Source organism: Schistocerca gregaria, chromosome 4 (assembly GCF_023897955.1).
Source record: "Schistocerca gregaria isolate iqSchGreg1 chromosome 4, iqSchGreg1.2, whole genome shotgun sequence".
Classification (NCBI taxonomy): Eukaryota; Metazoa; Arthropoda; class Insecta; order Orthoptera; family Acrididae; genus Schistocerca; species Schistocerca gregaria.
Window position 1 is genome coordinate 457,888,038 of NC_064923.1, and position 25,407 is coordinate 457,913,444.

General features: G+C 41.5%; 1 protein-coding gene across 2 annotated transcripts in view; it reads right to left on the reverse strand.

Moving 5' to 3' along the window:
- The window catches only part of LOC126267267 (uncharacterized), a 459,263-nt gene that overhangs the window by 351,262 nt on the left and 82,594 nt on the right, over positions 1-25,407 (reverse strand). For both annotated transcript variants that reach the window (XM_049972334.1, XM_049972333.1), the window contains exon 2: positions 1,639-1,821. In XM_049972334.1, the coding sequence (XP_049828291.1) occupies positions 1,639-1,821 (183 nt within the window). The remainder of the gene's footprint in view (positions 1-1,638; positions 1,822-25,407) is intronic.

Sequence of the window (25,407 nt, forward strand, 5' to 3'; positions counted from 1 at the left end):
CATGTGTCGTTGTCCAAAAGCACAGGTCTTCCTTCGCACGACACCAGTTTCATCGTGATTGTACACTGCATAACTCATTTGTTTACCTTTTCTTTGTACCGGCTGGTTATGTACTGTCACATTATAACGGAAAATGAAAACGAATAAGGATAATTATCCTGCCATTAGCGTTCTGGACATTTGTAGCGAATGCTGTTAGTGAAATGCAAAAGAAAGTTATCATTTAATCCAAGAATTGCTAGATACTGATGTTCACGAAGTAGCAGCAACAATTGAAGTGCTGAAAGGCACAGTGTAGGCTGTCAGACAATTGTTGACCTCCAAGGTAAGTGGAACTGCTTTATCTGCGTGTCTACTCAGAACAGATGACTGTCCCCAAGCCAAACGTGCCGAACCCATGAACAGATTCTCATTATAGAAATCAAGAAGACAACACATAGTGGCTCTAGGCCTTTGACAAAGATTCTAAAGTGACTAGACATTAGTCGATGCGTATAGTCCATTTTGGATAAAAATTGCGACTGAATATACAGAATGTTCAGCTATTCTTGCCGATGTCATTTTATGCACTCCACAATACTATATCTGGCCTTCAGAAAGCTCCTTCGAAGTTTTCATATTCTCTCGCTCGCTACGCGCAAAAAGTCTTATTAAAAAAGTAAACAGGATCTTTATGTGGGAAATTTAATAGAGTTAAATTTTGTGCTGGGGTACGATTCCAAGGAGGTCACGGTTTTTGAGTTATTCAAGATAAATGTACAAAAGTGACGTTCAAATGCACATCCACCTAAACGCTCATCGCTTACCAGTCAGGATTTCTAGTATGTTGTTCTTCGCACCCCCTTTGACAACTTACAAGAATTTCCAAGTATATGAACTATTCCCGATATTCGTCCATTTTTTGGTCCCTATTAATTGGACTATTACGTCACCAGCATAAGCAGCTATTTCGTTAACAATATTGATTTAAACTTACCCGAGAGGGTAATAGAAGGACTACTTTTGTAAACATTACATTAAAATTAATTACGTTGACAATATGAGCCAAATTTAACTCTTTCGAGCACTGTTGTTATGTAGTCAGAAGGCCTTACGAATACAACAATGAAATTGTTTGTTTTATGCTGTTAAAATCATACATTTTTTGGGTAAAATTCACACAAACGTCAATTTTATAATTTGTAAGTGCTCTATGAAGCCAGTGGCGTAATAAGGCTAGTCAGTGAAGACCAAAAAAGATCGAATATGGGAAATAATTCGTGCAGTCGTAAATTTTTGTACTGTGGTAGTGTCATGAACAACATACTAGAAATGCTGACCAGTGGAACAATGGGGTTGCGTTTGAAGGTCGTTTTTGTAAGTTTTTCTTGAATAACTCGAAAACTACGGCCTCTAACGAAAACTTACCCAGTACAAAATTTAACTACATTAAATTTTCTACAAAAATGTTCTGTTATTTTTTCTGTAGTAGTAATAGTCTGCGCATAGCGTGCGAAGGAATATGATAATCTCGCTCATGGTTTTTGAAGGCGGGATATAATGTTGAGGGTTGCATAAAACGACATGACCTGGGGCAGCTGTATCACCGATGACGCCCATGAAATGAGCTGAAATATTTACATGGAACTATTGACTTACCTTCGTAGATGATGGGCTCCTTCTCCCTGAAATAAGTGAGTGCGGGGAAGTTCTTAATGCCATACTGCTTGGCGAGTCGCTTGTCGTTTATTTTGACGAAGTCCACGCCGAAGGTGTCCGTGTCGTCATCGATCTTTTCGAGCTCCTCCAGCACCTTATCACACGTCAGGCAGCTCCGTGCGTCTGTAAATAAAAGAAACATCACTATTAAGTGCTATTTTCTCATATAAGCCCCTAAGTCGCAAGAAATGTCTCACCAGTATTGACCATATCAAAGACATGACCATATCATTTCCGGCCTCGGTGACCGAGCGGTTCTAGGCGCTTCAGTCTGGAACGGCGTGACTGATACGGTCGAAGGTTCGAATCCTGCCTCGGGCATGGATGTGTGTGATGTCCTTAGGTTAGTTAGGTTCAAGTAGTTCTAAGTTCTAGGGGACTGATGACCTCAGATGTTAAATCCCATAGTGCTCAGAGCACTATGGCTCAGAGCCATATCAGTGTCAAGTACGTTAATGAAGAGCCACAAGGTCAGTTACTCTCAGAAATTAAAGGTTATACTGCTTGAGTTATGTCTACAATTTTACAACTTTCTTGTACCAGTACAAGTGACTGCTCTTAGCCTTCCAAACTCGATTCAGATCGAATTAACTGGGAAAAATTTGCTGTTGATTTCAATAGTGAACTATGTTACGTTTTCAAATGAGCGATTTCTATGTAGTACGTGACAGGCATGTCAGCGACTCGTCTCGAAGACGGGGAAAGAAGGAAGATAATGGTTTAAGGTCCCACTAACTACGAGGTCATTAAAGACGAAACACAATCTCAGATCGAAAAAAGGATGGAAAACTAGAGTTTAATGTCGCATCGACAAAGACATTATTAGCGAAGGCTCAGCTCAAATAAATTAAGTAATCAACTGTGAACTCTCTATCTGAAGAATTCCGTCATCCGCCTAAAGTAATTAGGAGAAATCAGGGAACATAAATATGGATTATATAACTGAATTCTGAATAAGAGCAATATCTCTAATCAAAACTCCCCTTTAATGCGAAACTTTGTATATCACACAGTTCCTTCATTTTTGTTCCTACATAAGTGGGTGGGTCGCGGTGTTTTAGAACTCGGTTTTGTCGTGGAAATCGATTTTTAAACCGAGTGACAACTAGCCGTGGGTGAGCGATTCAGGTCATAAAACGGTAGAATTCTCTTCACAAATCTTTTTAGGGCTTCCTGATTACCGCCTGTGTAATCGTCCAGTCACAGAACGGTAAGTTAAAATGAAAAGACAATCCTATTATTATGGTTTACTTCAGAGGGTTTTCAAAACTACGGCGAAAAATCTGTTTTCTTATGTGAATTGCAGAGTTCTGAGAACGATTGCACAACAACTAATCCTATCGAAAGGAGATTAGAAATCCATAAATATTTCTTTCTCAAACATCTAATCACAGGCAACTAATATAGCATGAAATCACGAGACAATTCATTATGGTGATAAGTCTGCAGCCCACGAAACAAATAGCTGTATGGCACTTCGCATCATGCTCTTGAAACCAAAAATCAAGAGCAAAAAATGGCTCTGAGCACTATGGGACTTAACTGCTGTGGTCATCAAGGCCCTAGAACGTAGAACTACTTAAACCTAACTAGCCTAAAGACATCACACACATCCATGCGCGAGGCAGGATTCGAACCTGCGACCGTAGCGGTCACGCAGTTCCAGACTGTAGCGCCTAGAATCGCACGGCCACTCCGGCCGGCAAAAATCAAGAGCAATCACGCTATCTGCATCCAGCCATTTTGTACAACAATGAATGAACTTTTTCGCTGTAGCACGTGTCAGTGATGTAAGCCACCTATGGGAGATTCGCGCATATGGTGCATAAAAACAGTTCGATAGTAAAGAGTTAGACGTAGGGACCAATACAACAACGTGCGGATGATGAGCCACCTTCGGCTACTTCGCTTTTAGTGCGTAGAGCCGTCGCTTTGCAGCATTTCACTCGGGAAATCATTACTGAACAACAATGTATAAGACTCTTTACTGATCAGAAAGAGCGAGGTGACGCAGTCGTTAAGTCATTGGATTCACTTTCGGTAGAACCAGGGTTCAAATCCCCGTCCGATTACCTAGATTTAGATCTTTTGTTATTTCCCTAAATCTCCTGTCACCAGTAGGGCTTTTTTGAAAAGCACCTGACCAATTTCTTTTTCAGTTTTATCTTGTCATAGCCTGTGGTAGGTCTCTACTAATCTCATAGTCGACGAGACGTTACATTTTAATCTTCTTTCCCTACCTTATTATTCGGAATCATATCATCTCGGTGGTGTACGGAAGCCAACATCCTACATGACCATAGCTATGCACATCCACTACCGATTCACAAAAACGTTTAGAGGTTATTTTGAACTGATAAGTGGCGCTATATATCGCTAACGACGACGAGACGATAGAAGGTTAGAATTTAACGTCTCATCATACCAAAGTTACCGACGAGGCAGAGAACAAGTGCGGCTTGACAAGAACAGATGAAGACCTCGGGCAGGACCGTTTTGGATGAACCGCACGGACATTTACCTGAAGTGGTGTGGTGAAACCGAGAAAACATAAATCATGATGTTGGGCCGCGTGTTTAAGGTCTGACTGAGCTCTGTTCCTCCCAAAAGCAAGAACATGATGTCAACAGCTAAGTTACTTTATTTCGTCTGATGGAGGCGCACAGCTGATTTTGATACCATTGTATAAGTGATGTTTTGTTGAATGAAGCGGGCCTCAGTTAACGGCTTTTGGTCGAACAATGCCTGTGTCCGTTTGTCTACTGTTATAACTCTCAAAAAGACCTTAATGTTCAGCAATAAACTGTACAACCTATCTACCACGTAACTGAAGCGGATAGTGGCCACCCCATGGGCATGTAGAACTCGACGTTACCTTAATTGATCATCTGTGATGTCACCCAGATCAGTCTTCTGACGAAGGGACTTGGGTCAGCATTATTTCCCAACGTTTACAATATCCTGTAGTCGTCATGCCACTACAATTCACCGCTGTCGTTAGGACGACGTGGTGCGCAAGTCCCTGCTAGCGTCTTGTCTATAATTCAGTAACTTAACATTGCGTACTCTTCAAAAATGGTTCAAATGGCTCTGAGTACTATGGGACATCCATGCCCGAGGCAGGATTCGAACCTGCGACCGCAGCGGTCGCGCGGCTCCAGACTGTAGCGCCTGGAACCGCTCGGCCACCTCGGCCGGCTGTGTACTCTTAATCAGGAGTTCCCTAGTAGAGAGGAATGACTCGTAAGTCAGCCTGCTTCACTTAAAATTCTGTGGTTCAGTTAGGACATTCCAGGGAGAGACACAGCACAATCTGGTTATTTCAATTTCGGCTTCTTTATTTGGATACCGAATGTAACACGCACGCTCCTTGACGTGGAGTTGAAACAGATTCTCAAAGAATCCGCACCACGGACAGACAACCGCTGGTTTGTTGCGCGGGACAACCAGAGTTTCCATTCCCATCTTGGAAAATGTCGGATGGCTCTTTATATCTATACCGATTGACGTGGCGGTGTGGCAAGAGAGTAGACTCGTGTCCTGGAGGTCAACAGTTTATACCCCCGTTCAGCGATCCAACTTTAGTTTTTGTACGATTTCACTAAAGGAGAATGCCGGTATGATTACACTGAAAGGGCACATCAGATTTCCTTTCGCATCCTTTCTGAGCTTGCCTCTGTCTCTAATGATCTCGTTGTCGATGGGACGTTAAACCTAATCTTCCTTCCTTCTTTCTGTACGTCTGTGGGAAAAATATACTGTATGATCTGTTAAAACACTAAGAACAAAAGTAACACAGTTCACAAAACGACAACGTACACGATTTCTCTCCAATCATAAGTTAAATTGACATTGTTGTAACAGAATGAGCATCGGACATGAAAATAGCGTAATTGCTGATTCTTAAGAAATATAGTACATGAAATGGACACAGCCCCATGTTGCTGATAAAGAATAACGCTAGTACGGAATGAGAACTTGCTAGATGTAAAAATCATACCAGTGCAAAAATTTTGAATTTGTGCTCAGCGACAAAACCCGCCGCCCCCCTGGAGAGATTTATGGTAAAATGGAACTCTAAAGTAATGTTTAGAATGAATGGTGGTTTTCTGATGTTCTAACCGGACGCAGCATGGTTCCTTTGAAATGGAGGCTACCGATGTGTTTTATCTACCTTTCCACAGTCTGAGCATGTGCTCCGTCTCTAATGACCTCGTCGTTGATGGGAGGTTAAACCCCAAACTTCCTACGTTCGACTGGCTACACTCGAAGCAGACACTACGCTCAGAGTTTACACTAGAGAGTATTTGCCTCTGCCCACACGCTAGGCGTGAGAGTAAGGAGACATATCTCAGCCAAAGAACTTGGCATCTTTCACTTTGGCACCTTCACCGGGTGCTTGTAGCAAGCTACTACAGTGAAACGTTTACTTAAGGTCACTCAGCGGCTCAGGAGCGTAGCAACTATTCTTACGTTAGCTTCTTTCTAATACTTTCAAACTCTCGATATACTAAAAAGTTTCAGAACGGACTGCAGAGCAATACGCGGTGATTAGTTTTGAAATCGTCTGACCCATTTTCTTTTAATGGAGTATTTTGTATATAACAATCTCGATGGAGCTAATACTCATCAATTCATTATTTCCAGCTTGTAACGCGGCGCCAAATTATGGGACTGGATTGAAAGTAGAGTTATTAGAAAACAAATAATGTGAAGCATTAATGCCAGGATAAGTTCAACGGAATCAATTTTACCTTTTTGTTTGTTTCAGTTACGCAGACTTCAAGGTCATATAAATCATTAACTGTAGACTATTGTTGGATTGATTTATTTAAAATCATGTTAGAGTGCATGGAACTAGCAGTCTTTGAAATTATGGCGTTCATAAAAAAAATCATAGCTCTATAGAATGTGGAAGTTTGTCTTTTGAGTAATTAATATGCAATCTATAGACCTTAGAAACGCAGAATATAAGGTAATTTGAAGGTCTAAAAAACTTTCGGATTGTAGTAGAGAAACTCTAAAATCCTCTGATGTATCAACGGTCTCATTTATTGAATGGTAACTAGTCACTTGTGATAGATTGATAACATGTGATGGTATCTCCCTGTTTGAAGTTGCCTGTGCTTTGGATCACTGATTTCATGAGATGATGAGATCTGTTATATGCACAGCGTTTTACGAGTTTTAGAAAATCATCATTAGAATATCATCAGTTTCTCGCTCTGGGCAACGCGAAGGGCGCTGTCAAATCCACTTTAGTGCATTACCAGTGAACCCACGATTCTTTAAAGAATCAAACCCCCCGCGTATAAATTAGCTTCAGACGTCTGATTATTTTACGAATGAGTTAATATGTTAAATATCTGGCGTTAAGCATGAAAGCGAGGAAAAGTTTAGAAAAGGTTTGAAATTATGCTTGAAGTTTGCTGGAAGTCGCCAAGTGCTCTCATTATGATCACTATTCATTCAGTCTGTGTAATTTGCGCTCCGTTTTAAGAAAAAGCAAATTTTTCGTGCATTCAATGTTTATGACGTCATATCTCCTGAAGTATGTGCCTTACAATGATATAATTTCGCAAGGACATTCAGAGATATATGTAGATACTATCCGCAAAGTGCTTTGCGCATAAAGTGAGTAATAAAGAAGTAGTAATATAAAACGTCATGCCTGATGCTGAAGTTTTACTGCATGAACAAAGAAAATGTAGGAAGCGATAAACATTCCTCCGTTTCAACCTTGTGTGTGTGTGTGTGTGTGTGTGTGGTGTGTGTGTGTGTGAAGTGGGGGGGGGGGGGGGGACGGAACCAGCGGGAAAAGCTTCCATAAAGGTTTGAAATTATGTGTAAAGTTTGTTGGAAGTCGCTAGGAGCTGTCATAGCGTGCCATCAGTTGTGATACCTCAAGGTTGTGACAACATTGTAACTTCTTAAATTTGGTCAATAATTACGCGAAATTTTGAAAATCAAATTTTTGCTTATCCTGGGAGTAGTTAGATACCCATTCTCCAATTGGTGCCGAATTCTAGTTTCGGCGACACTCGTTTAGTTATGTCGATTCTAGACAGTCCAAAGCATATACCATTTGGTATTGCTGGTGTTCCCAATTTTGAGTTATTTATGATGCTTAGTTAGATAGTAGCCAAATAGATAAGGCTCTTTTACTTTTGATTTCAGGCAGCAATCTCTCGATAGCTTCCGATCCCTGCCAGCAGGGACCGATGATCTCTTACCACCACCACCCTGCCAGAATGTGCCTAGGACTGCTGTAAGGTTGTCTCGATAGAGGTACATTTTTAAAATTCTCAGGGGTCTTTGAGGGATCCTTTGCCGTTTTATTCACACTTGTGTCAACCTCACACCCCATGTTACCATGCCACAGGAGGGCGCGAAACAAGGGGGCTGAAAATTCATAAGCACACTTTGCTGCATCGGATCACCTTCAGAATTAGTCGAATGGTTTTCAACGGTTCATAGTGGTTTCGACCTGTACAAGAAAGCGTACAAGATAGCAAAAATTGCGGATGCACTGCACTCCAAATGTTCAATGGGATTCAGCCCCACAGTGTCCACAGAGAAGAGTTGAAACGTCTAAGGGTGTCAGAGGTGTCGATGGTTGACAAGAACCCCCATCGCACTGCGAACTGTTGTTTTCGACGCGTGGGAATTAACGCTTGAAGGAAACTGGTGGTTTCATTGACCACCTCCTGATGTCTTTTGCTGTAGATTTTGAGCGACAGTGTGTCTGAAATATTTTCGTCGGCCATCCATAAGAAAACAGCGTGTTTTCAATGCCAGACGTCGCGGTTCTGACCTTCATCACAGAAGCGTGAAAAAAAAACCGGATGGAATGTAGATAGGAGGAGGGTTGTGACGATGTTCCCATCGTGCGCTACGTCCACGGTGGCGCTGAGTACAATTATGGTGGAATTTGGTACCAATGTGACATTAACCCAGTTTGCACGACATACAAACCTCTAAGATCTGGCTTTTTTTTTCGCATGTGTCGACACATCGCTGTTTGGAACGTCTTCGAGGTCGAGGGTGGCGTTGCAGGATGCCACGTTTTTGCACCATTTCAGAGGAAGGTTGCAGGCACCTTTGAGCCAAATTTAAAACTTCTGTGTCGCAATGGGAGACAATTATGAGGTTTCGAAAAAAGAGATCCTTTAATTTTGTGTGCTGTGAAATTAAAAGAAAAAAGAAATAATTGCATTTACTCTTTGTACAGTATGATTTTCCGTCTTTTGTATTTACGTGAAAACGAGTGTGCGTTCCATAATGGTCCTGAAATGTTTTGTGTAGTTTGGTCACAGAAAGCTTGCCCATTCAATTCGAAGTTTTTCTTGCTGTAAGCGCTAAGTGAATACAATGATATCTACAAGGAAACGTACTTTTCACCAAGTGCGCAGCTTAATGAGCATGTGGTGTACACACAGCAACATTTTAAAGAAAAACGCCGTAGGCTGTGACAGCTATATGGCCATAGGGGTTTCAGGCGTGACAGTGTCTGTATGTGATAAAATGAATGAAAATCATTTTGAGATTTAATTTTTTCATTTCATATTATACCTATTTGTACACACAATGAACTTAATTGCTAAACATTTGTGGAAGGAACGTAGAAGTAATATAAATTAAAAAATTCTAACATTATATTCAAATATTATACAGTGTGACGCATTACCCATTTTAAACAGTACAGTACGAAAGCGTCACGAATTGGTTATTGCTTTCATTTGACTTGGCGTACCAATGTAAACTATGTATACTTCATTTGCCAATTCACGCGCTTGCACTTCGGCTCATCTCACGTGAGGGGCAACTACATTCATGAAACACAGGTTGGTGGATGTATGTAATACCCTATTGTACATCGAAATATTACATTATCATTTATAATTTGCAAGAAATAGCCCAGGATGGACAAAGTGGGCAATTTTTGTGTCATGCTCGTCTTGGAGAGACGGTTTGTTATGCAAGTGGTAGAATGATGAGATCTGCTTGCATACAGGGTAGCATAATAGACAAATTCTATAGACTGAGAGTCTTTAAGTCATTTACATAATTTATCTACGGTCACAGTGAATTCACTCTGCTCTAGACATTGTCTAGTAGCTTAACATAGCAGTGTTGTGTCTTATACTGGCTGAGTAGTGGACGAATAATATACTCGTATTGTATTTTCCTTTTCTTTATTTTTTAAAAATAAGATAAGGACTGTAGAAATTGTAATTTGAGAACTAAAGATGTAATTATATAAAACAGTTATGATTTACAACCAGTTCTTATGGCTACTGTTTTAGGTTGTTAGACCTAAATAATGTACAGGTTATCATACTTCACAGACCACGTCGGTAAAAAATAACCGGTGCATACATTAACGTAATTTCAACAATTTTCTGCATTAAGTCGCTTCATTTCTTTTGCTGCATGCTATGTGGTAACAATATTAGCTCGGTCCAGTGAATCAGAACCGGAAAGAGAAACACTTGAAAACAGTTAATAACAATAATGCAAATTTGGAAGATTTTTTCAGATTAGATTATTTATTGTGTATAAATTAAGAAAGTGATAAAGAAATAATAAAAAGAAACAGAGCCCCAAGTGACTATCGTGAATGAAATGAATCCTACGTCGGGTAAATAACACAGAACCTGAAAACTGTTCTCCGATTGGTTTGTTTCTGTAACTGTAATTGATTTGTATATATGGGAATGATCGGATTCTCAGCAAACAGGACAGGCATTCACACGTTAAAACGCAGCCGCGCTACAGCACATCCGTCCGTGCTGCTCTGTATACACGTCTCCACCACGTACTGAGTGCTGGCTGTCCCAACACTCTCAGCGATACGTCGGAGACAGACACGCGCGCACTCTACAGCTCGCGCGGCCAAACAGCGGGACAGACGAGTTGCGCACGCGCGCCATGTTGTAATCTCGGCCAGCCGGCCATTTTTGGAGATGGTAGCCTGAGCCTGGCCGGGCTGCGCGCGCAGCGAGCTGGCATTGTGTCTGATAACACGAGCCCAGCCAGACCTGGCTGTGGTAAACAGCTGCGACACCTCGGCAGAGGCATGCACGAGTGAGGCAGGCACCGTTTCTAGGTTACTGGGAGAACATTGTGGCTCCTTTGGACGGGCACATCTACTACAGCGTTTTACAAAATAGCAGTGTCACCATCCAATCTACGTTAAAACACATTATAACTTGACAGATGAATTTATAATGTACAAGTGGAGCAAGTGTGCGTAGCGCTTCGTGTAGGCGTATGAGAAATTAGCCAGAGAATTTCTTTGTTCAAAATTACACTATCAAATGCCATTCTGCAGAAAGCCTTTTGGAAGTGAATGGAGTGTGAAACACAAGTTTCCGTTAATAATGCAGGCAATAGGCGCTGACAGGATTCACGATCTTCATCTCCCATTTAGGTTAAAGAAAGAGTTTGAAATTACACCTTCCATTTAGGTTAAAGAAAGAGTATGAAATTACTTAATACCACTAACTTTGATCCCTTTGTGCTGACTCGAGAGTATATAAACCATGAGATCAGAGAAACTTGAAGTGTGCATTCTTCAGTCTTAGACCAAGTTGAAACACAGCACAAGCCCCATATTTTTTGTAGGAATCATGAGTGAGTGTGAAACTGTTTGCTACCGGTATGTTGAACCCTTCATCCCAGCCAGACAATAGTTAATAAAGGGGGTGAAGTTATCATCAAGCTGAAAGTTCGTTTTAACATCAGAATGATTTACTAGGATTGGTACTGTGAGAAGTCGTACGTCATTGCCTTCCTCTGAACGTTGAACTCCATTCAACCTTCCAGGTAAAAGGGTTCCTGTAGTCAACATGGACTGCGGACAGCAGTTGGACTTAGCACTTCCTACTTTTACAATTCATTGTCAGAGATAAAAGTGAAAAATCGTTAGACCAACCTAAATTTGTAGTCTGACGAAAGTCCATTGAGCCACCGAGCAGAGCAGATCATGAGAGACTAACGTATCTAGTGAAGTGATATTGTACTTAAGGATAGATTTCTCGATCAGGAGGAGCTGGAAGTTCCAGAGGCATCATCCGTGACTTCCGTGTAACACCGACTGCAAATGCCGTATAAATTCCGCTAACAGGGACACTATGGCTTCCTTGGCCATTTTCAGTGACCTCGTTAGGGACCATACCATATTCCACAGTAAAAAAGTAAGTAATGAGGATGTTCTTATAAATATCTTTGAAAACTGCAGGATGTATTTTAATGAAGATTAGAGATCGTCTGCCCCAAACAACAGGAAAGAAATAAGTAATGATGATATTCACACAACTTCTTTGAGAATCACAGGATCAGTTATTATGAACATTTTAGATCTTCTGCCAAAACAACAATCCTCAGATGCTTAGATATGCGACAAGCAGCAATTAAAACCGATTCATATCATTTCGCAGCTGTTCTGCAGTGGAAAGCAGGTTAAACGTACACAGAGTTGAATGAAAGAAGTATCCTTTATAATTAAAGCGATAAACATGTCTTAGTCCTTAGAGGGAAGGCATTTGAAGTTACTGATACCTGCACTGCTTGATGCACTGAGAACACAAACGAGAGCGGCGATCTATTGCGGCTGCTCTGTCATTGTTGGAAGAGGAAGACTTTTGTAGCGTTCCACTCTGTTTCAGTCAATGTGTAGGTTTTAGGATTGACTATGAAATGGAAATTTAGGCAGACCCTTTGTAGTTTCAAACCAGACTCGGGAATCAAATTTCAGCAACGACCACAAGGTAGGAAGCCACTGTCATTATAAACTCAGAGGAAATACACACGTTGAGTTCTGATAAACGGAGTCAAAGTTCGCTTACTCTGTTGGAGTATATTCTGAAAGTCTTGGAACGAATAAATACAAAACGCACACATTACTTGAGGAAATGTAAGCGTGCAATAACCGTCAGCATAAAAGTGGGAGACAAAAGCAAACAGCAGGCGGAAAACAGTCGGCTCCTTTTGAAAACAGCCACAAATCACTTGTGAGCGCGACGAGTTCCAGCTGCTCGTGCTCGCTGAAGGAAGTCGCGACATTCATGTTGCTGGCATACGACTTCCGAATAAGATTTAATATTTTCAAGAATAGAAGAAATTTTAAATGTGAACTCGACACCAGGCTAGGCCAGTTAGGAAAATTAGGTACACTAAGAAAAGGATCAGATTATACTCGGTGAAACGACACAGTGTAGAGGTAACTCAATAAAATTCTCAGAAGAAAGATAGAAAAAGGACTTAGGATTGGGAATAAAGTCGTATGTCTGTAGCTGTAATTCGTAGGAAATGAATGTGAGTGAAATATGGCTTGTATCTTATAAGCAATAAGAAATGTAGAATGTTGTTGAAGTCAGGTACATGTAACCTTTTTATTTCCCTTGTTAGGATCTAACCCATATAGAGATCATTGGAAACCAATAACTTTACTAGTGGCCAAGATATCAGCTGGAATATGCTTCAAGAACCGATCTTCGCATTCGCATGAACCGAACTACATAAAACCTGGGTAGAAAAATTTGGATTATTGTCTATGAACGTAGTGGGACAGTACGTTGAACGTTAAGATTTACGACGCCTTTCGGAGTTGCAACTCCATTTGTAAATTGTCTTGTCTTCGCAATACATCTACTCCAATTTTTCATCTGACAGTTGTCGAAATGCGACAGTTGTTATTTTTAATTGCAAGAATAGGACTTCCTGGTAGTTATGTGATGACACCTCTTTCCAAACACAAATTCATTGTTCTAAACAATGCAGCGCCTCTCTTGCTAATTGGTAGACGAAGAACTTGTTCCAGCTCCTTGACTTGTAGGCCTACCTAGAGATTAATTGTATTTTACATTTATAAGCGGAGTATATGGAACCAATTTAGACTATTTGTATTTCTGAATAATGAGACATTTGCTAACTTGTCATCAGGCCACTAGAAATTGAAATTGAACAGTTCTGTAAAGTGCACTAATACACTGGTGTCAAAAACTTAAGGATGAAAGTAACATTCACGTGATATGACACTGTCAAGTAACACAGCTGGATGAAAATTGAACCATACGTAGAAAGAACTGCTGTAGCATGGTGTAGTATAGTATAGAAGAATGTAGAAACTAACTGGATAAAATACGCAATGAGGCGGACAAAAATGACACGTCTGTTCAATACGGACACTGAAGTCACCGCGATTTATGACGGTTCCCTGGACATTACAAACAGCGGGAACGGTTCTTCATACGGTATGTCATCGCCACGAAGACTAATGCATGGTGCGTAATGTGCTCTCATGCTGGCCATAAGGTTGGCGAGTCCTTGTGGTACGGTGTTTGTTTACTTCAACAGTGCGGTTGACAGCTGTTGTATGGTTCTTGCGGCATGTGGACGTGCTGTAGCTCGACTTCATAAAGCATGCCAAACGTGGTCGGCGTGACTTGAGGCGGGATAACGGGCGGGCCAGTCCATTCACTGAACATCCTCTCGTTCCAAGAGCTCCTCCAACATCTGCAGTTCGATGCGGTCGCGCATTGTTGTCTACAAAAATAAAGACAGGGCCGAATACACCCCTGCAAAGACGGGCATGGAGGAGGAGTACAACGCCACAATAACGTTGACCAGTGAGTGTTCCGTGTTCAAAGATTTGGAGATCAAAACTCAACATTTCCCTCTTACCGTAAGACCTGGACCACCAAAACGACCATGTTCGACAGCATTCCTGAGTGTATTACGTACCTTTACATAACTAGAGGTGGGAATACGTAAAACACGCAGGAACACTGTGGGAAATGATCGTTTTTGTTATCCAGGTATTACGCCGTGGTATGGGAGTACTGACCTCGGAATCTTTGAACACGGTACACTCACCGGCTAACGTTAGTGTAACACTCTACTCCTTCACCATTTGCGTCTTTTCAGGGGTGTATTCGACCCAGAGATCATTTTTATGGATGACAATGCATAGCCGCATCGAACTCCGCAGGTGGAGGGGCTTATGGAACGAGAAGATATTCGGCGAATCAACCATCCTGACCTTTCCTCCCATTAAATCCCATCGAACACCTGTGGGATGCGTTGGTGAGGCGTATTGCATCACTTCCACATGCCACCGACGGCCTTCCAGCAGTTGGCAGTCGCGCTGCTGGAGAAATGGAGCGTCCTATCGCGAGAACTCCTTTCCAATCTTTTGGTCAGCGTGGGAGGACGTTCCAAAGTATGCACACCCTATCAAGAACCATGTCCCGCCTTTTTTAATGTCCTGGGGGCCATCATAAATCGAGTTAACTTCAGTGTAATTATTTTCTTGGAATAAAATTGTCATTTCTGTTCGACTCATTGCGTATTTCTTTCAGTCACCTTCTGTATTGTATTGTATTGTATTGTACTGTACTGTACTCTACTGTAGCTGTTCTTTCTACGTATGGGCCAAATTTCATTGAGCTTTGTTACTTGGCAGCTACACATCATGTGAAAGTTGTTACGTCCTTAAGTTTTGCACACTAGTGTATTACCAGTGGGAGTGTGTACGTATCAGTATCACTAGTTTTCATCTGGCCAACCTTATGTCCAGAAAATATAAATATTGTAGTGTTAGAAAGCTATACTTTTAAGCTGCGCCCTGTAACACTGCTGAGTCATGGGAGTGGCAATCAGAATCTCTGCAACAAATTAGTGGCGCTGTGGTTAAGGCTTCCACCGGTGTCCGGTACCATATGAGTCAAAAAGGTTCAAATGTGTGTGCAATCTTATGGGACTCAACTGCTAAGATCATCAGTCCCTAAGCTTACACACTACTTAACTTAAAATATCCTAAGGACAGACACACACACCCATGCCCGAGAGAGGACTCGAACGTCCGCCGGGACCAGCCGCACAGTGCATGACTTTAGTGCCTCAGACCGCTCGGCGAATCCTGCGCGTCACCATATGAGTTCAAAACCCCATTCCAGTATCGTGATTTACATTTTGTGTTATTTGCTTCAGTCATTTCAGACGAATGCTAATGAAATTATTCCATCGGATGACCACTATAATCATTCCAGTTGAAAGTACACCGTAAAAGCGAATGATCGATATTCATTAGTTCGAAACGGGACGTTAGAATACATTTTCAAGGACGTTTTGAGATCTATTGAAATAATGAGACGAGCGAGATTGAGCAATGGGGCGCGATGCTTAAGACACTAGACTCGCATTCGGAAGTATTCCACTTCAGATTTAGGTTTTAAATGGATTCCCTAAATCGCTAGGGCAAATTATGGGTGGTTCCTTTGAAAAGGTCGCGACCGATATTCTTGTGCCCAGTTTGAGCGTGTATTCCCACCCAGACCTAGATAGTGGCGTGATGCACAATGCTAATCTTCCTTTTCTTTCTTTCCTCAGCATATTGCATCAGGGGCTAGCCTGGGTCATGTTTTCGAATGCGAAGATTGCTTGTGCAGTGTAGTGTTGTTTGTTTTGTTATGAATATTTGTATAATACGAAAGAGGAGGGTAGATGAAAACACATAGCTTATTTCTGTTGAAAACCCTGTCATTTCTCTGAATCTCTTAACATGAACGCCGGAGTATTTCATCTGGAAAGGATACGATTTATTCTTTGGTGTCCATGTCCAATCCGGGCATGTTCTCCGTTCCCAAAAATCTCGTTATAGACGAGTTATCCGTAATCTACTGCTTTCTTTCGAATAGCAGCAAGTTGACAGCCAAACGGCTTCCATCAGTGCCACATACCATCAGCCCAAAAAACACTTCGGAGAGATTAGGAATACAACACAGTACCACACACACCGTCTGGCGATCACGAAATGTACTGCATTACTTTTCGGCTCGTTTTTTGGCAAATATCTCTTTCGTCGCCAGAATTCCAACCAGCAGGCATGCGTTAACAGCCTCTGCTAGGAATCGAACAGACTTTTGTCTTATACTAAGACGAATTAAATGTATTCGTGTAAAATCATGTTTCATCTATCCAACTTCTTGATTTCCAGTTTCTGGTTATTACAAGGTGGACTGCGTGTATGATTTACTTATATTTCTCTTAACAGTACACAGTATAACAAACGGTATAAAAAAAAGCTTTTTCTTGAATGTCACTTATATGTACACGACTTCCAACTACTTCGCTGACGCCGATGTAGAAAATCTGGAGCTGTTGGAAACGGTCGCCGAATTGGTTACTTTGAATGAGACCGTCACCGACATCACGTCCCATTCTTTTCTAATCCTAGCTCTTGTTCCATCTATAATGATTTTAAAAAGACTTTAAAATCTAACCTTTCTTTCTTCCTTGCTTCATCGAAAAGTTCGTTTCTGCAAAATAGGCAACGAAACTCAGTTTTTAATTTTTGACTGTGTCGCTAAAAAATTTACGAAGTTTTTATTTCTACCTTTAGGCAATAGCTCCATTCCAAAGTACTCTCTGGCGCAAAAATATCATTAATCAGAATTGCTCTTGTAATCCGTAAATGATTTAAAACGGCACAGAATTGTTGGCTTTCACTTTACGTGAAAACTGAACAGTGACTGTTTAAATCATCGTAGTATATCATGCTAGATTGTTTCAATCATCGTAGTATATCATGCTAGATGTCTTGGACAACCAATAGTATTCTGACAGTAATAGAAAAATGATAGGTCTAAATTCTTTATAATACGTGTAATATACTGTTGTATAAAGAAAGAGAACGTAATTTGTGTAAAGGCTGTAAGTAACATTTAAAATTTTGAGTAGCGCGAATTTTCATGTCAATGACTTCTCGTAAATGAGTCACTAAATGGCTATGAATCTGCAGATGTCACATAATACATTACAGTAGTGCACCTTGACTAAATCTGAATTTAATCTTAAAGTATGACTTATAGTAACATTACAGTAACAAGAAGTGCAGTCGGGCGAAAAATATCTTCAACATACTTGCTGTACAAAATAACGAATGGTCCTAGAATGAACTTCGTCATTTTAATTAAATCCCACTTATTGCAGTATAAGAACATTTAATAACTAATTTATTGATATGTCGCTGTGTGACATTAATTTTGATATTAACGGAATCAAAAAATTTGTTTAACTCATTAGGTGATTAAACATCTGTAAAATTACGAAGAAACAGTCACGATAGACTGACCATGTCTTTGCTCGGTTACTGAAATTTAACGGAAAGTTTACTTCAAGCAATATGTTACTTCACAACAAAAAATGGTTCAAATGGTTCTGAGCACTATGGGACTTAACATCTGTGGTCATCAGTCCCCTAGAACTACTTAAACCCAACTAACCTAAGGACATCACACACATCCATGCCCAAGGCAGGATTCGAACCTGCGACCGTAGCGGTCACGCGGTTCCAGACTGAAGCGTCTAGAACCGCACGGCCACACCGTCCGGCACTTCGCAACAATTACGCTCGTCGCAGTTACCATTCGGAGGAAGTTTCCTTCCCTAAGTTGTAGCACTGATCTACGTGTCATAGGAAATAATCTCAAATACAAACAAATCTTTGTTTTTTTTCTCTAATTAGTTAAAAATATTGCTCGACAAATATAATTGTTTTTCAAGTTTTCAGAGCAATTATATTGCTGAATATTTCTGATATTACAACAGTTAACATTACTAAAGTGACTACCAACTGCAGTTCCTCTCTAGTCACCATGCTCTCGTTCGCTTTCATGTCCCACGCCATTATCAATAAGTCGCAAAAGACTTCGGATTTCAATGGGCGAATTAACGTTCTTTTCTTCCCAGTCATTCATGTATCAACTTTTTCCTTTTGGTATTGTATCTTAACAGTCAAAATCAATAAAATAGGAACAAACGCTTAATCAGTCTTTGACATCTTGGTTTCTTGATATCGCGTTGCCAATTGAAGATACTGACATAACTTCTGATCATTGTGGTGGCTGAGAATGTTGAAGGACTGACAATATAGTATTGTTATTAAATACTGAGCGTATGGACGCCCATTATGTACTGGAGGTGTTAGTAAAGATGCGGATACTACGGCTTGAAAGCGGAGATTTGCGGAAACCACCAACTGGCTCCACGCTAGAGGCGCCATGTCATGGATTGCGTAGCCCCTTACGCCGGAGGGTCGACTCCTCTCTCGGGCATCGGTGTCTGTGTTGTCCTTAGCGTAAGTTAGGTTAAGTAGTGTGTAAGCCTAGGGTCCGTTGACCTCAGCAGTTTGGTCCCTTAGGAATTCATACATACACCACCAACTCCAGGAAGGGTCTCACTCGACCCGAGGGATCGGTCCAAAGGTGGTGTCCATCAAACACGGTTGTCCGCATATCTCTATGTCAGCATTTCTCGAGCATTCCTCCATAACTCATTCAAGCGGCTTTTGTAGAGGATGATAGGGCGGCCGGTCGGCATCATATGGTCCTTTGGGTCTGATCGCGGAGTGGCGTGTTGGTTCACCTTTAGAATGCAATCTAGTGGCTTTTCTATGTGTTATGTATTCGACAAGACCTTAATAGATTTTCAGAAGTATTTTGCATCAGATGTTTACATACAAGTTACACAGGTCACAGAGTTCTCATAAAGAGCGCAAAACACCCAAGATTTGCGAAGTTTTACGAAAGTTCGAAACTAGCGCGAACTTCAATGCGACGTTCTTCTAATATTTCCCCAACAAAACTCTGTCTCGAGGGAGAAAGAGGAGGAGCAGGAGATTAATGTTTAACGTCCCGTCGGCAACGACGTAATTAGAGGTGGGGCAAAAGCTCGGATTTGCGGGTGGAGAAGGAAAGCGGCCGAGCCCTTTTGAAGGAATCATCCAGGCATTTGCCTCAAGCGATTTAGGAAAGTCACAGAAAACCTACATCAGGGTGGCCGGATGCATGCTTGAACCGTCGTCCTTCGTTAGTACTGTGTGCTAACAGCTGCTCTACGCTACACGGTGTGTGTCTGGAAGTGTGACAGAAAACCCAAAGAGACTCTGGTCGTATGTAAATTACACCAGCGTCAAGACACAATCAATAACTTCAAAAATGGCTCTGAGCACTGTGGGACTCAACTGCTGTGGTCATCAGTCCCCTAGAACTTAGCACTACTTAAACCTAACTAACCTAAGGACATCACACACATCCATGCCCGAGGCAGGATTCGAACCTGCGACCGTAGCAGTCGCACGGTTCCGGACTGCGCGCCTAGAACCGCGAGACCACCGCGGCCGGCTTCAATAACTTCACTCGTGATAACAGTGGTAATATTATGGACGACAGTGTGGCTAAACCGGAGTTACTAAACTCAGTTTTGCGAAATTCCTTCACCAAAGAAGATGGAGTAAATGTTGACTGTTGACTGTTAGGTTGGGGGGGTTGGGTTGTTTAGGGAAGGAGACCAGACAGCCAGGTCATCGGTCTCATCGGATTAGGGAAGGAAGTCGGCCGTGCTCTTTCAAAGGAACCATCCCGGCACTTCCCTGGAGCGATTTAGGGAAATCACGGAAAACCTAAATCAGGATGGCCGGACGCGGGATTGAACCGTCGTCCTCTCGAATGCGAGTCCAGTGTGCTAGCCACTGTGCCACCTCGCTCGGTGAATTAAATGTTCCTGAATTCGAATCAAGAACACTGTCAACAAGAGTAACTTAGAAGTAGATATCCTCGGTGTAGGGAAGCAGCTCAAATCACTTAATCAAGGCTAGTCCTCCGGTTTAGATTGTATACCAACCACGTTCCATTTAGAATATGCCGATACAATAGCCCCATACTTAGCAATCACATACAACCGCTCGCTGTACCTAAAGATTGGAAAGTTGCACAAGTCACACCAATATCAAAGAAAGGAAATAGGAGTAATCCGCTGAATTATAGACTCATATCGCTAACGTCGATTTGCAATAGGTTTTTGGAACATATACTGTCTTCAAACATTATGGGTCACCCAAAAGAAAACGATCTATCGACAAACAGCCAACAAGGATTCAGGTAATATCTTTCTTATGGAACTCAGCTAGTTCGTTCTTTTCACGAAGCAATGAGTACTATCGACAGGTTTCCAAAATACTTTTGTCACCGTTCCTCACAACCGAGGCCTATACAAATTGAGTGCCTACGAAGCATTGTCTCAGTAATGCGAATGGATTCATGATCTTCTGTCAGAAAGTTAAGTCCTCGAGTAAAACGGAAGTAACATGTATCGTTCCTCAAGGAAGTGTTATAGGCCCTCTGCTTTCCTGGTCTACTTAAACAATTTAGGTGACAATCTGAGGAGCCCTCTTAGACTGCTTGCAGATGACGCTGTCATTTACCATCTTGTAAAGTCATCAGATGATCAAAACAAATTGCAAAACGATTTAGACAAGATATTTGTTTGGAGCGGAAAGTGACAGTTGACTCTAAATAATGAAAAGTGTGAAGTCATCCACATGAGTAGATCTGCATCTACATCTACATAGATACTCCACAAGCCACCGTACGGTGCGTGGCGGTGGGTGGCCTGTACTACTACTAGTCACTTCCTCTTCTGTTCTGCTTGCAAATAGAGCGAGGGAAAAACGATTGTCTATATGTCTCCGTACGAGCCCTAATTTCTCGAATCTTATCTTCGTTGCCCTTATGCGCAATGTATGTTGGCGATAGCAGAACCGTTTGACACTCAGCTTCAGGTGCCGGTTTTCTAAATTTTCTCAATAGTGTTTCTCGACAAGAGCGTCACCTTTCCTGCAGGGATTCCCATTAGAGTTCCCGAAGCATCTCCGTAACACTTTTTATTGTTCGAACCTACCGGCAACAAATCTATCAGCCCGCCTCTTAATTTCTTCGACGACTTCCTTCAATCCGACCTTATATGGGTCCCTAGCATCGTGCGGTACTCAAGAATAGGTCCGACCAGACTCCTACATGCGTCTCCTTTACAGGTGAACCACTCTTTTCAAAAAATTCTCCCGATAAAACGAAGTCGACCATTCACCTTACTTACCAGAGCTATTACATGCACGTTCCATTTCACTACGAGGAATCCGGTATATTTCGGTTACAGGATAAGAAACATAAATTTATATAAATTCACCTAAACACACAGAGATTAAAATTACGAATAATTTAAATTAGAACGGTCACATAGATGATGTTATGGGGAAAGCAAACCAAATTCTGGTATTTATTGGCAGAACACTAAAAAATGCAACAGGTCTACTAAAGAAGCTGCTTACACTGCGCTTGTCCGCCCTCTTCTGAAGTATTGCTGTGCAGTGTGGGACCTGCATCAGATGGAATTGACGGAGGACACCGAAAAAGTTCAAAGAAGCGTAGCTCGTTTTGTATTATCGCGAAATAGGTGAGATAGTGCCACGGATATGATACGCGAATAAGGATGTCAATGATTAATGTAACGGCGATTTTTGTTGCGGCAGGATCTTCTCATGAAGTTTAAATCACCAACTTTGCCTACAGAGTGTGAGAATATTTTGTTAGCGCCTACCTAGATGGATAGAAATGATAAATCAGAGCTCGCACGTAAAGATTTAAGTGTTCGTTTTTCCCGCGTGCTGTCCGAGGGTGGAACGGTAGAGAAATATCTTAAAGGTGGTTCCATGAACCGTCTGTAGACACTTAATTTTGAATTGCGGAATAATCACGTAGATGTAGATATAAATTACGAGCCGGTTGTTTGTGAGTGCGTAGTTGATGCTCGGAAGCGTTACAGATATGTTCTATTAAGTTCACATTATGCAAATTTGGTGGCCAGGGCAACAACACAAGTTTATTAACATATTCTTCAAACCACTGTACCATGATTGTTGCCTCTCGACATTGACCGTTATCTTTCTGAAATATGCTATCACCATGGAGAAGACATCAAGCGCGAAGGGATGCGGATGGTCCATAAAAATATTCAGATAATGACAACTGCCTTGGTGCCTTCGATTACTACTACGGATTCCATAGAAACATAGGTGAATATACTAATAGCATAATACTGTCCCCAACGGCTTGCGTCCGTGGCGCAGTGCATGTTTCGGACAGTCGTTTCCTTGCACGACAACTTATCCGAACACGACCATTAACTTGATGTTACAAGAAATGTGATTCATCCGACCAGATGATTTGTTTCTATTGTTCCACGTCCAACCTCTTTGTATAGTGTCCACTGCAGTCGTAATCGACTATGTCGTACGGTCCGGAGCCCCATGTTCAACAGTGTACGCTGAACTTTGAGCTGCGAAACACTTTTGCCTGCACCGGAATTGTACTCCTTCGTCAGATCTGCCACAGATCGCTGCCTTCCTGCTTTAGAGAACGGGCAAACCTTCGCCGTCCACGTTCTGTGGCGAGGCGTGGAAATGCAATACTTTGTCGCCTACTCTTGGTTTCGCCGTCCATTAACCACTTTACGTAGATGCTCGCGGCACTAACATGCGAATAGCTGACAAACTTCGCCGTTTCCGAGATGCTCTTTCCCAGGCGCCGGTCTATAACAATCTGCGCTTTATCAAAGTCGCATGTCAGTGGATTTCACCATTTGTGAGTCGTATCGTCCCAAAAAGATTTCTCATTCGCCTCTTCTCCGCTTATATCTTTTCCTTACTGCATCGCGTGTCCGTAACGCCACCAAACATCTTTCAGTCTAGCCATAGGCAGTGATAATATTATAGACTGCTCTGCTTCACATATATGAGTAGCTATAGGCTAGACTCACCTTTTTTTGGCTGGAGCAGTATTGTAACACTAATAAAATATAAAGAAGGTTTATTTCTTCAGTTTCGTTCAAGCTTTCCGGTAGATTTTTCTTTTGTTGTAACTCAGGCACCGTAAAGGGAAATTTTCGTCCATACATTCCTAATTGGGACTCCCGTTACCTCATTCCTGCCTTAATTGTATCTTGCAGAAAAGTTTTTCGAGGTCGACAAACAATCTACCTTGTTCAGTAGGAAACGGACGCGAATAAAAAAAAATAGCTTTGGGCCGAGTGCATCTACGTCAAATACATGAAATGTTACCGTGTGTATTGATTGCAAAGGGATGCGGTTTTGAAAGAATGCAGATGGTAACCTACTAAGGAGTAGGTTGAATTTCGTAGTGTATAGTAATGAGTATGTGAAAAATGGTGTCCGACGAGAAACAGAAAAATTGCAGATTCGGTAGAGGAACAAGGAATTTGAGTTCAGAAACGGATCTATTTCTGTTAGCAATGACACACAGTACAAGTTCATCTCGATTATTGACACAGCGTTTGTACACAACTGCGGGTACGTCGTTGCCCGTTACTGTTCCCGGCGTCTACAATTCCAAGAATGGGGCACATATCTCCCTTTGCGCAGTATATCCGCGACATAAAACGAAAACGATCTGCTGCCACAATGTGCCTGCCAGTGGATGCTGTGGAGTGCTTATTGGAAACAAATGTATTTTTCCTTTCTTCCGGCCATTACGAGTTGCGAGTTTTCATCACTCACACTGTAGATGCTAGAATTGACCGGTTGACTAATATGCTTTACTGAGCTCCATCTCCTGTTAATCTGAGAGCTTCTCGAGTGTATCAGCTAACAGTGATGTTTTATACACTGCAGCTGTTCTATCATTCGCTTGAAAGCGAAGTTCGTCTAGCCAGTGATTTCGCGATGCCGTCTATATGGGATGAATAAATTGATCAGAACTGTTGGAGTAATTTCATAACCTTTTTCTTTGCCACAACCTTATTTTGAAGCTGTGAGTTACTATTTGAAGCTGATTAATAGAGCCTCCTACAAGTACACACCATGAAGGTACTGTATCTGAACAATAAACTGTAAAGCATTTATTGTGCAGTCCAGTGGTGATGAATGTGATGGGAGAGATCAATATGAGGTATGTTCTAGCAGTCACACAATGACCAGATGGAAAGGAGCTTGGAAGTTAATGTTGGAGACTGACGCACAATCAGCTTATCACGAACTGCACGCCATCTCTCCTATCCTTTCTAGTAAAGAACCAGGGTATTTATACATTCTTGACAGCAGCCGCGTTATCGAGATTCGACGATACTGGTCATTATGCTAATTTAGCTGTACGTACATGGGTCGAAAGATACAATGAGAAATAGTAGTTGGTTTTTGGGAGCGCTGTATCAGAGTTTAGAACTGAATAACTTTACTAATTTGCTTCTTAGGCTTCATTTTTATTAGAATGTGTTTAGAAAATTTGATGATGTTTCCGTGTGAAGCTCGTCTTTTGGTAGCATGAAAAGCTCGACGGCACCACTTCCAGAGTGCAGCCGGCGTCCTTTTTGTCAGTTTCTTAGAGGGACACGTCTTTTTGGAACAAAGCCCCCTTGTCGAACCATGGTTAAACAGAATACCCCAAATAGCAATCTGTGACAATTTAATTACCATCTTTGGAGTTATCCGAGATCAGCAACAAAGAAAGGGAGCTTGTTTCATGTGAAATTCTCAGATGTTGTCTGTACAGTGTGCGCGTTTCAAATTCGTTGTCCGTTAGCTAACTTTACCACATAAAAAAACTGTAGTTGTTAATTCTGGAATACGAATGAACACATGTCGTGAAATAGTCACCAACTAGATTTTAGGCAATGAGACCACTAATTACTTGCTGTGGTAACAAGAAATTGTTACAGGTGGCTGAAGAACCTGTAGGGAATGATATAAATGCAGATAATACACTAAGCAACAAGTACTGATATTTACTGTGAAAGAGATGTGCATAACAGCTTAATTATTGGAGAGAGCAGTATAAGAATTGATATATGATAAAG